The 17,615-nt window shown below is 31.8% G+C and overlaps 1 protein-coding gene across 1 annotated transcript in view; it reads right to left on the bottom strand.

Moving 5' to 3' along the window:
- Window positions 1-17,615, bottom strand: part of LOC144844990 (nipped-B-like protein A) — a 36,331-nt gene that overhangs the window by 8,128 nt on the left and 10,588 nt on the right. Inside the window, exons 10-36 of the mRNA XM_078702108.1 lie at window positions 17,226-17,297; window positions 16,683-16,772; window positions 15,835-15,944; window positions 15,511-15,597; window positions 14,793-15,027; window positions 14,143-14,294; window positions 13,717-13,797; window positions 13,190-13,290; window positions 12,619-12,784; window positions 12,144-12,223; window positions 11,672-11,801; window positions 11,293-11,436; window positions 10,748-10,939; window positions 10,246-10,460; window positions 9,354-9,456; window positions 8,281-8,379; window positions 7,654-7,800; window positions 6,912-7,046; window positions 6,203-6,355; window positions 5,460-5,568; window positions 4,720-4,859; window positions 3,821-4,055; window positions 3,243-3,391; window positions 2,569-2,836; window positions 1,895-1,949; window positions 1,145-1,280; window positions 353-460 (exon numbers count right to left, since the gene is read on the bottom strand). Coding sequence (XP_078558234.1) covers window positions 353-460; window positions 1,145-1,280; window positions 1,895-1,949; window positions 2,569-2,836; window positions 3,243-3,391; window positions 3,821-4,055; window positions 4,720-4,859; window positions 5,460-5,568; window positions 6,203-6,355; window positions 6,912-7,046; window positions 7,654-7,800; window positions 8,281-8,379; window positions 9,354-9,456; window positions 10,246-10,460; window positions 10,748-10,939; window positions 11,293-11,436; window positions 11,672-11,801; window positions 12,144-12,223; window positions 12,619-12,784; window positions 13,190-13,290; window positions 13,717-13,797; window positions 14,143-14,294; window positions 14,793-15,027; window positions 15,511-15,597; window positions 15,835-15,944; window positions 16,683-16,772; window positions 17,226-17,297 — 3,692 coding nt within the window. The remainder of the gene's footprint in view (window positions 1-352; window positions 461-1,144; window positions 1,281-1,894; window positions 1,950-2,568; window positions 2,837-3,242; window positions 3,392-3,820; window positions 4,056-4,719; window positions 4,860-5,459; window positions 5,569-6,202; window positions 6,356-6,911; window positions 7,047-7,653; window positions 7,801-8,280; window positions 8,380-9,353; window positions 9,457-10,245; window positions 10,461-10,747; window positions 10,940-11,292; window positions 11,437-11,671; window positions 11,802-12,143; window positions 12,224-12,618; window positions 12,785-13,189; window positions 13,291-13,716; window positions 13,798-14,142; window positions 14,295-14,792; window positions 15,028-15,510; window positions 15,598-15,834; window positions 15,945-16,682; window positions 16,773-17,225; window positions 17,298-17,615) is intronic.

The following is a 17,615-nucleotide window of genomic DNA, read 5'->3' as shown; positions in this document are numbered from 1 at the left end:
CAATAATCATGGATGTAATTTTTTTTAAAAAGGTAACCAAACATAAATGTCTGTCTAAAATCATTTTTACCAAGTATAATTGGTAAAACTCTATTTTGAGAATAGACTTACATGTACTGTTACATACATTTGATTTGGTCTTGTGTACATATAGGGCATGTTATAGTACATGGTACACTATTCGAAAAGAGTAGGGGATAGTCTCCCGTGTTCTGATCTGGTAGGTACTGTCTTGCTGGCTGCTGTGGGTCCGTGGAGGGCCTAATCCAAATTTCCTCAGTTTCTAGTTAAGGTTGAGGACCAGAATAAATACATTTACCTTTAGTTACAATTAATCTAAAAGCATACTTACATGGATGAAGCCTGGATAGCGACTGTCAATATCTGATAACTGTTGGTCTGCCTTGATACGTATGGAAGCCTCAGAATCACTACCAGCACATACCAAATATGGCACACACTATGCAAGTATATAGAAAATAACCATTGTTAATGCCCATGTTAAAATATTGTTACAAGCACTATAGGATTAATTTTTTATGTCTTTCAGTCCTGTTAATGGTGATGTATGGTCAGTGTAAGGTGATGATGAAATAAAATATAAATAAAAAATTTAAACAAAAAAATAAGAGTGTACAGTTGTTGTTTTATCATATATAAGAAAAATATTCAGAAAATTCAAGTTCAAGCTATAAGCTAGAAACTAATAATCAGAAAAGTCAATAAGCTATTAAATTAAGATAGTAGAAATTAGATTTGAAATAAGTGTCCTTTTTAAAAATGTAATATATCTGTGTGCCTTGATAATGAGTGTTACTGTCCTCTTTATAGGCTATCCTCTGACTTCTGTATTAAATGTTAAAGATCACAGAACCTTTATAAGTTAATGTTATTAAAAAGAAACTACATTTTAATCTAATTCCAGAAGCATATGTTGAAACATTTTAAATCAACAACCGTAACATTCCATTCCATAAAATAATGAGGCATGTCATTTTCGATGGCAAAAATCTAGAGTGGGTTTAAGCAATGTGTCTGACATTCCAATCTACCAGCAAAGTGCAAGCCCAAATCCTTACAGCTAAATATTTGCACAAATCAACCATATAAACGGTGTGAGATATTTGTAAAGGGTCACACATACCTGGACTGGATGTACAAGGCCTTGTTTTAATGTGAGTACCACTACTTGTAATGCAGACATACGTATTACTGACTGCGTGTGGAGCATCATTTCCATTACATGTTTCAGGAACATTTGCATTACTGAACTACTCATTCTGTGAAATACAAATATATAATTTAAGTCGTGGGTGTAAGAACTTAATTTGTGTCGCCTTACCATAATAGGGTCACCTCTCTGGACACTGTACACCCTTAGGCTAGGCTAATGTCTCTGGTTTTCCAGAATTTCTGGCGTGTCAAATGTGTTTTTAAATGGTAAGAATTCGCGACATTTTGGACTTTAAAAAATGGTTTCGGAAGAGCTTCAACCATGCACACAATATATTGAATTCTGAATGTTCTGAATAGTGCATACTATTAATATTATGGTGGTGTTATTTGTATATATTTTATTTATTTTAAAGCCCATCTTCCTAAGTGCATTCGTTGTTCTCAATGTAAAAGATTTTTAAAAATTATGTACGTCATATAATTACATACAATGAAATAAACAAATAATCATTTTAATCAATACATTTCCAACTATTTAACAATCATCTGATAATTACATTTCCTTTTCTTACCCTGAATGCTTAATTCACATTCTTAATTACGCTATGCACAAAACACCAATACAATTAGGTTAATATATTCATACTCTGAAGCAATTGTGTAACTTGATATGAAATAAAACGCCACTGATGAAAATGATATCGAATGCATTTCTTACCCGGATTGTACATCACCCATTTCCTTCAGATCTTCTTTCTGTCCAGACTTCTTCCCTGTAAACATTAAAACACAATTATTTATTATGCTAATTCTTTCCATTCATTAAATTACCATACTTTAATTATTGAGTCAATTTAACAAATTGAATCAACACCATAGAGGTATTATATAATTAGAGGGTCAACAAGTCAACAGCAAAGTGATGCAAACAGGGCCGGAACTAATCAATAATTAAATACTATGAAAGCAGATGAATAAGGTCACATGTTTTACGCTCAACGTTTTAAGCTGCAACCCGGGGATGACTGCACAGAGGTCGCAGTTTAAAATTGACGGATGTGATGCATCATTCATGTTACCACTCTATAATGGAACGCTTTTTGACATATGATTGTATTTAGAGTTAATAATAAACTCTATGATCAAATGTAATTTATACCTGTCAAGTGAGAAATGTTGTCAAAAAGTAAAAAAAAACATGATGCTATGCTATACAATAAAACTGCAAATTGTGGGCAATCCCTAGTGTGTGGGGTCTAGTAATATTTAATTAAGATTTTAAACTATACATATCTATAGGTAAAGTATCAATTTAATGCATCGTTTAGTTTCAGAGCTTTCTTAGAATCATTCATAAATGTGATACAAATATAAAATGTGCTTCGTGCTTACATTCAGCATCAGCCTTCCTCATCTTATCATCCTCTTCCGATAAATAATTTTGTAAGTTTTTAAGCACCTGACAAAGTAAACGCCGCGAGCCATTGTCCGCACTTTCTAAAAATTTCCAGTAGAGTGTTTTGACAGGGGTATCTAACATGAATTCAGCATGTCTATTGCACAGAAACCCAAGGCCTGTTAAAGCATTCAGTCTAATTTCTTCATCTTCTCGGTTACAGAAAAAATATAGTGTGTCAAAGACACGTTTACTAACTGGCACCTGAAACAAATAAAAACACATTTTTCAGGATGGTATTTTTAAAAAAAGCTGCTTTATAAAGCTCTGTCTCCACTATCAAATTAGTGTGAAAAACTGTGCTACAAATGGTACTTCTCAACACATTCAAGTGTACTGTAGGTGTGCTTTTTGTAATCAATTTGATGTGTATAAGTGTAATGTGGCATAACCTTAAAGCTCTGTCTACACTATCAAACTAGTTCGACAAAAAAAGTGATGTGCCCAAATATGGTAGCATTATGCACAAAAATGGTAGTGATATGACATCATTATGTCCATATATGGGAACATCACATTTTTTTGTCACATAAAGTTTGCTAGTGTAGACAGAGCTTTATATAGAAAATAAATATTTATACAAAGCATTGAATAATTTGAAGCATCTTACCTTTCCTACTGTTTTTGTTTCATCAAAATTGAAGTGTTTACAGAATAGGCCAACAGTGAATAGAGCTCGGAGTAAGCGAGGCCTTCCCCTTACTAAGGCAGGGTTGTCTGGGAATTCCTCATACTCCTTTTTATATTTTGTTAAGATACCTATTGAAAAGTAATAATATATAATAATAATAATTCATCTATAGTACTTTTAAATGTCTCGATGACACTGTACATGTGCTTATTGTGAATCATATCATACAATTATATTTAAAAATGTGCTTTGCGACTTGGTGAATCTTATGACACATTTGTATTGTATATATTGAATATATAGTAAAAACTACTCCAGGTTAACCATCCAATTTCAATTTGTGCCTGGGTAGGTTAGTGAAAAACTAGCCTTAAATCTGCCACAAAAAAAACCCATTTTGCTCAATAGGACATTTGAATTTGGGCCCCGATAGGTTAGCAAGATCAGCATTTAGATGATTAAGCAAAAGGGCAGAACAATTTTTTCCTCATATTCCTAAAGCATTGAATTAAATAGGACATTTTAATTTATAATGACAGCAAATATAATAGACTTACAGTATATATTTTGGAAGCAATCTCGGACAAGTTTGTAGTTATGTGTAACATCATTGACAACTGCAGCAAGGCAGCTGACACAGCTCTGTAGCACCATCTGTCCATGCCTTATGATCAACTTCATCATGTCTTCTTCTAGGCTAGATAAGAACATCTCACTTGGATGGTCCATAAGGGGAACCACTAACTCCAGTATGCGTGCAACGTTATGCACAACAAGAAAGTCACCTTGAGTCTATAACACAAAATTTGTATTGTTAGATTAAGTTTTAATGATGAAAAGAATTAATAGTAATCAAAATTGAGATCCAGTTGCCGTATTCACCATTCACTCTTAGGCTAAGGGAAAGTATCTCCTATCTAAGTGAATATTATTTTTTTCTGGGAGCCTAGGTGTAAAGTTTTAAACTTATATAGGTTTCCTTCCACACATACTATGTTTTTTATTGGTTATTATCGTACATGTTTATATAATTATTATTTTATGCATGGAGAACATTTATTGAAAATTGAATAAACCATTTGTATGAATGAATGAATACAATACTTAAATATTTGTTGAGTTAAGTGAAATAATAATATTTAAGGGAAACATCTTATCTAAGTATGATTGGTGAATACGGTCACTGGAGTTTAAGATGACAATAAAATATATAGATGAATAAAATCAAACATTGAACATGCACATTCTTTAGTTTCAATAAATAAGAAACTAACAATAATGATTTCACTTCAAAATCAAACAGTTGATTTTAACCATGAACACACTGACTACGAGGGCATTGACACATTTGGCTTTCGGTGCGACTTTTTTCAGTAGCTATTTTTATTATTATCAAACTATTATGCGATATTAAACTTATTTTATCATATTTTCAAGGGGACAATATATTACTTACACTGCATTTGGTGCTGAGGTAGGGCTGCAATGTTGTGGAGTGGGCTACCATTAACTCTGGCTTAACTTTACTGAAGAGGTAGAGGGTCTGTAAACACGAGACTAGTTGAAGACTGCTTACTTTACCCTCAGCTGAGATTTCTGTGAACGAAATATAAAATAAAAGATAACATATTAAAAAAAAAACAAACAAATGGTCAAACACAGTAAAATTTAGTTTAAAAATGTATAAAATAACAACTAAAATTGTTTGTATTGGCTAATTAGTGAATGAATGATATTGATTATTGTTATATTTATTTATTTATTCAAGATCCAACAGTGTAAAGAAAAACACCAAAACAGGATCGCCATAAAATATACATTTGATTTACAAAAAAAGGAACAAGGAAAACAAACAGATTTATATATTATTAAAAATGACATTAAAAGCAGAAGTATTACAACTAAAAATATCGATGTTAGGAAACATTTGAACTAAACTATTATATGAATGAGCAACCCGACAAAAAATACAGTTTTTACATACATTAACACAAGAAAACTGCACTTTTAAAAGTGCATTTTTAAATCACATACAACCATCCATATGAAGAATTTGGAGACCCACTTGATAGTTTGATTTATTTCGCTTTTGGGAATCCTGTCTCTCTCTATTGTTTGTTATTTTTTGTTATAATTATGTGAGACGAAATAAATGAAATGAAATTCTTCATTTGAATATAATATAAATGTTGTTACCTATTGCCTTTTCTTCTAGTCTTAATACATGTTCAACTAAACAATCAACAATTTGGACACATGCTTTCTGTACTGGTTTAAGTTTATGTTCTTCCTCATCTTTCAATAACTAAAAAAAAACATTAAATTAAAACAGATTAAAGTAATAGATTAGTGTATAGATTCAATAACCAAATAAATGTTTAATAAAAACAGATTATTAGATTAATGTATAGATTAAAAAAATAAAAACACATTTAAAAAAAAACCAGATTATTATGGTAATAGATTAGTGTATAGATTCAATAATTAAAAAACAATTTAATAAAAACAGATTATTAGATTAATGTATAGATTAAAAAAATAAAAACACATTTAATAAAACCAGATTATTATGGTAATAGATTGGGTGTATTGATTCAATAAAAAACACATTTAACAAAAAACAGATTATTTAAGGTAATAGATGAGTGTATAGATTTAATAACTAAAAAAGACACATTTAATAAAAACAGATTATTATGGTAATATGTTAGAGTATAGATTTCAGGCAAAATTATTAGTAGCAAGTTTTGAATTCTCTATGATTGAGCATTTCGATTTCTTCTTCGGTCAAATACAGAACGCTGAATAATTTTAATGAGCCTTAGACATTTGATTTAAGAACAGTAGATATGTCATAAACAAATGTTTTCTAAAATTTAGATTTATAATATTCAATACACAAAATGTCTCCACTCATAAACTCAAAATATTGTTCTTACATTATAAAGCAGTTGTTCTAACCAATCGTAGCCTGTATCTTTACAAGCAGCGACAACTTCTATAATATTGTGCGCCCTCTTTAAGAGCTTGTCGGCTTCTGATACGGGAAGTGGTGTAAACCACATTGTTTGGAATGTTTCATTTACTAATTTCTGGAAAGAAAATATCGTAAGATTAGACGCCACTCAATAAATGGTTGCAGATATTAAATAAACAAATGCATTTTCAGACCTTTTTTAATTCTACCAGTCTAGCACTGCTTGAGGAAGAATTACTACTTACTTACTAGTTTACCTCCGAAAAAGTATTATATACAAAAATATATATATATTATATAAATATGCACTGATGAAGGGCTAGTGTTGCCCGAAAGCTCTGCTAACTTTTCTGGCTGTTTTACTTTATCGTTTTGATTTAGCTTTTTTTTTGTATCTCCATTGAGATCCAGCCACTGATACCCACAGCATTGTCATTTTTTCAGTATTTTGTATTTGTATATATTATATAAAGTATAAACACATCAGGAATAGAACATTAATTCTAAACCGCCTGGTGATAAAGTATATATAGATATATTCTTAATAGCATGGCTTTTGTGATGATGAAAATGACTAATATATATATATATTTTAATTTTTTCTAAGCCATTTAAGTCTGATGTTTTAACCTGCCTTAAAGAGATTTCATAAATTCTGATGTTTCACTTACCTTGATACCTTCTTCATCATTCACTCTCCTAATGATCTTGACACAGATTTCAACTACTCTTCGGAAATCTGGCATCCCTACACAGATGTCTCGTAGAATCTTGATCACTCTTTTCCTTACACTTATACCCGTGTCCTGTTGAGTAAAAATTTGTTGTTAAAGAATATTTCAAGACACAAGAAAAGATTTAGTAGATCAGAAAAGATTTAGTAGATCAGAGAATAAAGACAATGTAATTGAATACGTTTAAAAGTGGAACAGGAAAAGTAAATATATCTGAATGTTTGAACCAATATGTTTTTAAAAATAATTTGTTTAATCAACTATCTATGACTTATTTTGTGGGGAGAAAACATTTCTTTCATCAAATATGACTAGTAAGTGAGTGGCTGAGCGGTTAAGACAGTGGAACCATAATTTCTTGGCCATAACATCAGTAAGGGTTCAAGGCTCACTCGCTCCATGGTTCTGGTGATAGAATGAGTCTTCTCAGATAAGGACTATAATCCGTAGGTCCAGTGTGCATATCTACCTTATGTGCACTTTCAAGAACCTAGTACATCTTTCGAGACAGGTAGTGGGTTAACCTGGTGTACTAGTACATCACAGCCACTTATCATAACTGGGCCCTCTGGGACACCAGTCTTTGACTGAAGAGGTCGCCCAGTATAAACAAACATTTATTATTTCATATTTGAATTTTAGCCTAGAACAAAGTTAGATGAGATTTAAAGACACTTACTAATATCCTCTCTATGAGCATACAGTAATACTGGTCAGCTAAATCAGGTTTAATGTGGATGAACCGTCCTACAAGGTCCACAGCTGCTTCTCGTACACTTGTTGATTGGTCCATAAAACGACAATGTACACTCTTTTGAACATCACTCTGCAAGTAAAAAGTTCATTGTATATTAGGCCCCTGTATATGATTTCCAAAGACATGATGTACCGCTTTTGGGGAGATAATAGCAGTAATACTCTATTTACATGGGGTCATACTGATATATAGATTTTTAAATCTTATAGACCAATTTCATTGAAACAACTTAGCTATTTTTTAAATTAAATTTTATTTCACATATTTTGTGGATAAATCAACAAATCAAAATAACCAATAAAAATACATATTTGTAACTAAAAGAAGAAGCACTAAATAGAGAAGTATTGAGAACGAAGACTGTCATGGACCTGGCAAATGACAAAGTAGCAGGTAGACTCTATTTCTGTCAACTTTTTCTAAATTACTGATTCTTCTAATTGTTATACACATCCAACTAATGTAAATTATATGATTAGAAATAAAAACATGCTTTCTAAAATTAAGTTATCAAGCTAAATTTAAATTTGATGAAATTCACAATCTTACCCGCTTAAGAATGTCTGGATCTGCCTCCACAACAGCTGCTAAACACTTCATTGCCTTTGTCCTAATGGCTACAGCAGTCTCATTTAGAACTCGCAAGATCTATCACACAAAATAATCCATTAATTTCAAAAGATGAAAATGACGCTTTAGTAACCTGGTTTACGATTTACTCTGTAACATTATTTGTTACAATAAGAAATGCTTGAGATAACGAGTAAATTATGAGGTGTTGTTACAATGCATGTGCTTGTTTATGTATGTAAAAAATCCTATAATGAAAAACAAACATTGCACATATAAAATTGTTCACACTATAAGATATGTTGATATAAATTTTCTAATAATAACAATAAATAAAAAATAAGGTAATAAAAAAACCATCAGAGGATATAAACATTTTCACACTATAAGAATATACATACGGATATCAATTTTCTAATGTAATACATAAATTATAAAGGTAATAATAACCATCAGAGCATTGTATATTCTTGGAGGAATAACTGTTTTTGTTGTACAAGGATTACAACATTGTCACACAATTTTAAAGATGTATTGTCCCTTTGACTAATTCCAAAAAAATGTAAAAAAAATATTTCGAAAAAAAAGTAGGTCATTTTGAAGTATCATATTGGTTATTAACTTCCAGTCAAAGTTTTCGATCAAAACATATCTCATAATGCAACGCGCTTGTTTGGCTACTCTGTATGCATAATCATAAAACTTCCTCGCGATCTGTGTGAAAACACCTTCTCAACCGTGACGAGTTGTAAACAATCCTAATTAGCATCATACATAATGCATACTCGTGGTTTGAAATGTTTGTTTACTTTCGCTCACAACGATTTTCCAGACGAAATGTAATCAAATTATGTAAACTTTTTTTTGGCTCGAATTTTCGACTTAAAGTGAATAACTTTAATATTACTTTGATATGGCCAATTTAAATTTAGAATATTTTTACCTTCATTTTTTGTGTTTCAAGAGACAATACATCTTTAAAAGAATATGTTGATATCTAATTTTTCGTAAATAAGACCAACGTTGAACCACAGAATCAGATAAATAGTTACCTGTGATAGATAGATGTCAAAACTCTGTGAAAACGGTCTACCTGAAGCTAGATATCGAACAACTAGACCTGCAGTACTGTATGTCAATTTGCATTTTGTTCGTCTGTAATACAATAATTTAACAAAGTAAATTCATAAATTAAACACCATATTTCTTGTGCAAGTAAACACATCTTAGTAATATTCCACACTAGTATCAAACTAATTTGACAAAAAGTGTGATGTGCCTAAATATAGTAGTGATATGCCCAAATATGGCAGTGATATGTCCATATATGGGCACATAACATTTTGAGTGTAATTCTTACTGCGAGTGTAATTTGACCAATCACGACATGATGGATCATCCAAACTGTCGCTTGTGATTGGTCAACTCAGTTGTGTTGTATATACTCCCTACCATTGGTCCATCCAAGTGAGAACCAAGCGTTATGCTCTGTCTACACTATCAAACTAGTTTGACAAAAAAAGTGTAATGTGCCCAAATATGGTAGTGATATGCCCAAACATGGCATCATAATGTCCATATATGGGCACATCGCATTTTGTTGTCGAATAAAATTTGATAGTGTAAATAGAGCTTTAGTAATATTCCACACTTGCTGTTGCTAGCTGAACATTTTTGAGAATGATCTGGTACGATACAATGTAGAGGCAATTTGTTAAGCTCTGTCTACACTAGTGATATGACATCATCATGTCCATATATGGGCACATTTTTTGTCACATAAAGTTTGATGGTGTAGACAGAGCTTTAAACACTATATTGAAAGATCTTAACAATGAGTGAATGAGGAGTGTCCAAACCAAACTCCCTGCTGTTCCCTGGATGCCACTATAGAAATTTAAAGAACATTTTAATTCGTATAGGTGCTTACTAGTAGAAACTTACCTAATGCTTATAGGCCTGACATCAACTTCTACCGAGCACTGTAAATAGTCTTTATGTTGTTCTGCTGCCTCAAGTAACTTTGCTATTTTCTCAGATTCCGTTTCATCTTCATCCTCTTCATTTTCTCCATTACTTTCTTGTTTTCTTTTTATTATTTTCTCTACTTCAGCATTAATATCCGTCATCCACTCTGCAATGTAATACTGCCTTGCAAACTGTAAAATTTAAACAGAAAATATAAAATTGTTTGTTGATCGTTTCAAAACAACAAAATACAAACTATCATGGTACAGCAAAGTATATGTTGGAAACACGAATAAGATACAGAAAGACCAAATGGGAAATAAGTTGATCCAATTTTAGAATTTGACTTAGTCACAGAAAATAGTTGGAAGAAACAATTACCAATCAAACAATATTTTCCTCATCAACTCATTTATTTGTATACTAATAATGCATGAATCTCTAAATATATAAGCTAAACAATCTAACAATGACTTACTAATACGGAGGGATCCGATTGTCCGTTATAAGCTAAATAATCCAGCATTGATTTCTGTAAGGCTTGTGTCCGATGGGCTTTTATCTCCTGCTCATTTTTCTCATTCTCTTCCTCCTCATCTTCATCTTCACTGTCTACAATTCTATTTCCTTTTCTATTCCTTATACTTGATTCTTTGGTAGATAATTTGACCTAAAAAACAATGTTTATCAAAAAATTAAATAATAATGGTAGTCTTATATAGCACCTAATACAATGTTTCTAAGCGCTTTACACACAAAAATGATCCATAAAATATAATATATAGATAACCAAAAAAAGAAAAGCAGAGGAACCATTTAGACCGCTCCGTTTTCCAGTAATTTGAAGCTCCCACATGAGAGCTCGCCAGAATAGTATTGACAGGAGCTTGAGTGAAAAAGTCATCTGTCTATCCTATTCTGGTTTTCTGTTAACATATGATACATACTAACAGTGCAAATCATCTACTCTTATATCAGTAATCACTAAGAGCCTACACAAAATATAACAATCGGTAAACAAACCTCTGCAACGATAGCGTCTATTGCTGATTGGTCGGTTTGACTTGATACTGCGTCCCCTCTTAATCGACTAGCAATCTGACCAAGGTATTCTAGCGATGACACACGCATTGTCATGTCGTTTGACTTGTTACTAAATTGTCGCATCTAAGGAGAATTTAATTAGGCATATCAATTTCAGGTGAACGAGGTAAGAATATCTATGACTTCTATATAAAATACAGTAAATTGCCTTTGGAACATAATACGCATGCTACTAAATATTCATTTTTTTAAATATATCATATACAAGTTTTTTTTATTCGAAATGGTCGAATTTTATAATTTTTATAATGAAAGAGAATACATTACACCTGTTACAATGTAAATTGTGTAATCTTACCAAGAGCCTTCCCAGAAGACTTAGTAGTAGTTCTGCACTTGGCCATTCCGGCTTATTGACAGTTGATAAAAGATCTTGAACGAAATTCTCAAACAGTGGACGGTAATCCTCTTCACCTTTGCTCACACACCTTTCACAGAAAAAAGCAGATTGTTTAGAATTATCTAACTAAAAAATGTTTAAAAACGGTATTGATTTTGATTTGGATCTATTAGGAAAATCACTATAAAACATACACACAACTTGATAACATAAATTACTGACATTACAAAAATAAATAAATTGATGAAAAGATTTTCCGAGGATAGCCCAAAAAGCTTATTTCCGTTGGGATCCTTATGTATAACTGGAAATGGATGTGAACAGTAAACACAATGAAATAGTGGTAGACATTAACATTAAATTGTACATTTCAATTGATAAATTCAGTAGGTATTGGTGGTATGATTATGTTGTATAGGTAAGAACTTACTTTTTCAGAAACGCAGCCAGAAAGCTTTGACCTGTCCTCCTTGCTGTTTCATATTGACTAATAATTTCAACATCAGAAACCTGAACAAAAATGATACATAATAAGAAACCACACAATAATGTGTTTTTGTTTATCAACCACAGGCTCCTGGGTTCAAATCCTGGCTCATTTTCACAACTTAAATCTTAGTTTAGAAAACATAGATAAGTTTCATATCTGTAGGTAACACAAACAAATTTGCTGTTTGGATAGATCTGTCTACACTATCAAACTATGAGACAAAAAAATGTGATGTGCCCATATATGGACATGATGATGTCATACCACTACCATATTTGGGCACATCATAGATTTTTTGTCAAACTAGTTTGATAGTGTAGACAGAGCTTTAGATTGTATATATAAAGAAAATGTAAAGCTCTGAGAGCATAAGTAACAAGAATACAGAAATAAGGAATAGGATCATAATGAATACCTTGTGAGTTTCTTTTTTGGTATCTTCTACATCTGAATCATCATCATCAGAAGAAGAATCATCTTTACTCTTGTCTTCACTTCTGTCCTTACGAAGGTTGACCACACACTGTATCAACTGCAGTACTAATGCAGTTACCATTTGAATACTTTGCTCTGAATTCAATCTGCGTAAATTTATATTTTGTGTGTTAATTCTAATGGTAAAATACTAAAGACTTTATTCTGTTTTTATTGAAATTTGTATGCAAAGGGAGAAATGTATGACGTTGCAAACTTACCTATAAAGCTTGGTTCCCACTAGAACGCAACGCAGCGACGTATCGACGCAAGATGCTGTATTACGTAATCACAAGTGGGAACCGACGACGCAACAGTGCTGCAAAGTCGCAGGTTTGATTTCACGCAGGCGGGGCAAACACAATTATCGGAAGGGCATTTTCTTACGTAGGTTGCAGTACGTTACGTCGCTAGTGGGAACCACGCTTTACTTCTCACTTGTTGGTGTTTTTAGGGGGATGTATAACTTTGAGCTAATTGAGCTAATATTGATAAGATCACTGCAAACTTACCTATAACTTCTTAGGTTCTTCTTACTTGTTGGAAGTTTGGCAAGTGAAGCAAATATATCTTCTAAAATCAACTGTCTATGTTTATCATATTTGGAAAATACCTGTTAAACAAAATACACAAATCTATAAAAAATACATAATATTTTGTTATAATGTTTAATTAACAAATTTATAAAATGTAATAAAATACTGCTCAGAAATGAAATACAGACAGGATGTGCTACTCAATTTTTTCAGCTCATATTGAAGATAAAGAACACTCATAAAAAGCTTTTTTGTTGTAACCAAAAACTTTTCCTGAAAATCAATAGGCATGTCTGTTGGTATATATTTTATCTCTTTGTTTTTTACTTATTTTATCGTTTATTGTTTTATATTTCTTTTTTTATTGTAGGGGCCCTCATGAGACAAGCTCTTGCTTCTAGTACGGGCACCAGTTATTATTGTTATAACCGAATAAATGTGTATGAATAAATGAATATAAACAAACAGGTAATATACAAGCATTTTGCTGAGTAATAACTTACAGCAGAGATGAGCTTTAAAGCACTGAGTTGCATTTCACTGATATTTTCTACAAAGAAGGGTGATGTACCAAGAGATGATACCTATAATAAAAAAGACAAAATCTTCAATATATAAGCAATCTATTTAATCTGTGTTTATTTACATATACCCTTTTCGTTTCAAAACACTTCTTCATTTAAAACAAATCGTTAAATGTATTGTTATTATTTACCGAACAGTAAAATTTCCATTAAAATAATCATATAAATGTTGGTCAATAAAACATTTTCCATAAATTCAATTCACTTTATTTCGTCCTCAAAAAAGAAAATATATTGAGTGTATTTCATAGAATATAAAAATATATAAAACATTAGGTTAAAGGTATAAAAATATTTAGGAACATAAAACTACAAATATATACAAATATTAGATCATGTACTTACCACTAACACAGTTGAATCAGTTAGTATCTGTACATCTAATAATTCTGCGATATTGGATACCACCTCACATAGTTTGGTATATAACGTTAGCATACTCTTCTCCTTAGGTCCATGCGCCCTGGCTCTCTTCATTTTCACGTTTTGCATGTAGGCTAATATATACAAATACAAATTTATTATAATTAGCGTTCATTTTATTTTGGTTAATACTGTTAACGTATATGGCACAATATTGTGAAATAATGAATAACATTTCTATAAAATTACACATTAGTTTTACCTTTAAAATATAAAATTTGGTTTAGAAATCAAAACGTGATCCAGATAAGTTTAATCACGCTCCCCTTTCCCCTGGAATCTAATTTTCCCCTACCCCTTTTACTGGAATCCAATTTTCCCCTAACCCCTTTTACTGGAATCCAATTTCCCCTACCCTTTTTAATGGAATCCAATTTCCCTTACCCTTTTTACTGGAATCCAATTTCCCCTACCCTTTTTACTGGAATCCAATTCCCCCTACCCTTTTTACTGGAATCCAATTTCCTCTACCCCTTTTACTGGAATCCAATTTCCCCTACCCTTTTTACTGGAATCCAATTTAATGATTAGATAGATAAATACAGTATTATCTTTTTAAAATCCATACTTACCCTTTTCATCAGGTTTCACTTTATACACAGGATCAAATTCAGGATAAACTGTGTTCATGAGATGGAACTTTGTGAGCTGTGCTATCCTGTCTATGACATCCTCTATAAAGACCTCTTTAGGCATGGCATCTGACGTCATGATGTAGAGTGCTGTTAACGTTGCATCAATGGCACGAGCCACTCGCTCCATTGTCACTTCTCTCCACATGTTACGTTCATGACTGCTCTTATGATCCTGAAAATAGATTTATATAAATTAAAAAAAGATTTCTTAAAAACTCGTGTATACACATACAGTCAATGCTCCCAATATCGGACACCCTTAAGCCCTGTCTACAATATCAAACTAGTTTGACAAAAAAGTGCAATATTCCCAAATATTGTAGTGATATGACATCAGCATGTCCATATATGGGCACATCACATTTTTTTTCTCATAAACTTTGACAGTGTAGACAGAGCTTTAGGCTGGCCTAATGCTTCTGATTTTACGAATGTGTTTTAGTGGTAAAAAATAATTTGGGACCTTTTGGATATCAGAGGGTTTCTGGTTATCAGACTTTGGTATTGGGAAAGGCAGGAATATGTCAAAGAAGTGATGATGGATAATTAATAATATATAAATGATGTCCTGTGGTGTTTAATGTAACTTTTATATATAATCTTAAGTTTTTAAAATACTGTCTCACTCAACAGAGAAAAGGGTGGTCTAAAATACCTGAATTAGATTTGGTTGTAGTCGTGCTCCATCTCTGATGTTTCGCTCCAAGATATTCAATAGCCTTACCAAACGATCCACTGGCATCTATAAAACAGAAACAGTTTTTAAAATAAAAAGATTACCATATTTATGGAAACTCACCAACTTTGATGATGAAATTGGCCTAGTTTATGGGTTATTTGGCATTGGCTTGAAAATTGGTTGTATATTCATTATAATACAATACTATCAATTACATCAATTACAAAAAAACATATCAAACACCGTTTAGGTGATAATAAATACAATTCACATTTTGAAATACAACATAAATTAACCTACTTTATTCGTCACTCCCATTGACTTGAGTTTTGCCGATTCTGAAAGAAGTTCTGATAGTTGTGCTTTGTTTATTAACATATCAACTGGCCATTCGCCATCTTCCTCATCATCTATTAAAAACATTTAGAATATTTGTATTAGTTTCAGAAATTACTAATCTACAAACTGCCCTGGTTAATCTTATTAATATATATTGACAACAAAATTCAGACTAGTCATGCACTCTAGGTTGCAGGCCTTGTGTTTAGAAGCATGCGAGTGTACCTAACACGCACATAAAATATCTCTTAAGGCCCATTTACACTAGGATGATAACGATCGACGATAAATAAATATGCATTTTTCAAACATAAAAGAAATGTAAAAAGTTTTTATCTTAGAACTACAGTATAGGATAATCATCTATGCTTCCTTTAATGAAAATGATATTTTATTTATTATATTAATAATATGCACACATCCAATTTAAATGACGTCATGATTAATAAGAGCAATTATATCATGACAATACAATGTTATTGTTTTTATGATCATGACGTCATTTTATTGGATTTTTAAAAATATTATTTTTATCAAAGACAGCATAAATGATTTTCCTATGATTCTAGAACGAAAACTTTTTTTTGTGTTATGTAAGAAAAATATGTTTATCTATTTATCGTTGATCGTCCTAGTGTAAATGTGCCTTTAGGTTATGCCATTGGCAGTATACTTCTACACATTAAATTACTTACACAAAAAGCACACCTACAGTACACATGAATGTGTTGAGGAGTGCCATTTGTAGCACAGTTTTTCAAAAGGCCTTAAGTACACCGAGTCTATTATATAAAAATGATTGAACTTACCAACTTCAGTGACATCAACATCTTCAAGGCTATCAAACACGGTGTCAATTGCTGCATTGAAACGCTTAAAAGTTGCAGACTCCATCAATTCTACAATCAAAAAGTATACTTATGTGAAAACTAATCCTGATTTATATATAGCATGGGACTAATTACATGATATGATAGATCAATCTAAAAACCATGCTAATCTAGTGACTTCTAGTTGTTTTGTGAATGTCCAAAAAATATTTGGGTGTAGCTACAAAGGACATAAACTACACATCAATAGAATTACACATAACAATACAAAACATTATATAGAAAAAGCTAAAGTGAAAAGCAAGCTAAAAAACAGAAACACCCAGTTATAGAAAAATACAATAGAATTGTTTAGTGACATCTGACCAATTACCTTAGCTCTCTGACACAAAGCTACTTTATAATAGTTTTAACAAATATGATAAAATGCTCTGCTACGAAACTACAAAACTCAAAAGTAATCAATCCTTATTTGTACTGTTATAATTAATGTTTTTTTTTATTTTTAAAATAAAATTCTACCTTGATTAACTGGGTCAATTTCTTCCTTAATGGGAATAATTTTAGGCTTCTTGGGCTCTTGCTTTGGTTCATCTAAAATAAATAATAAATGTATTAGCACAAATGTTGTTATGTTGTCATTTAAAAACAAGCACTTTATGAGTGAGTGGCCGAGCGGTTAAGACAGTGGAACCGTAATTACGTAGCCATAACATCAGCAAGGGTTCGAGGCTCACTCGCTCCATGGTTCTGGTGGTAGAACGAGTCTTCTCGGATAAGGACTATAGTCCGTAGGTCCAGTGTACACATAGCTCATGTGCACTTTAAAGAACCTAGTACATCTTTCGAGACGAGTAGGGGGTTACCCCGGTGTACTAGTCCACACAAACATAGCCACACACAGCCACTGTG

This window comes from Antedon bifida, chromosome 6, assembly GCF_963402885.1.
Source record: "Antedon bifida chromosome 6, ecAntBifi1.1, whole genome shotgun sequence".
In the NCBI taxonomy this organism is placed as follows: Eukaryota; Metazoa; Echinodermata; class Crinoidea; order Comatulida; family Antedonidae; genus Antedon; species Antedon bifida.
The sequence above is the reverse complement of the archived record's forward strand: the minus strand, read 5'-3'. Positions and strand labels throughout refer to the sequence as shown.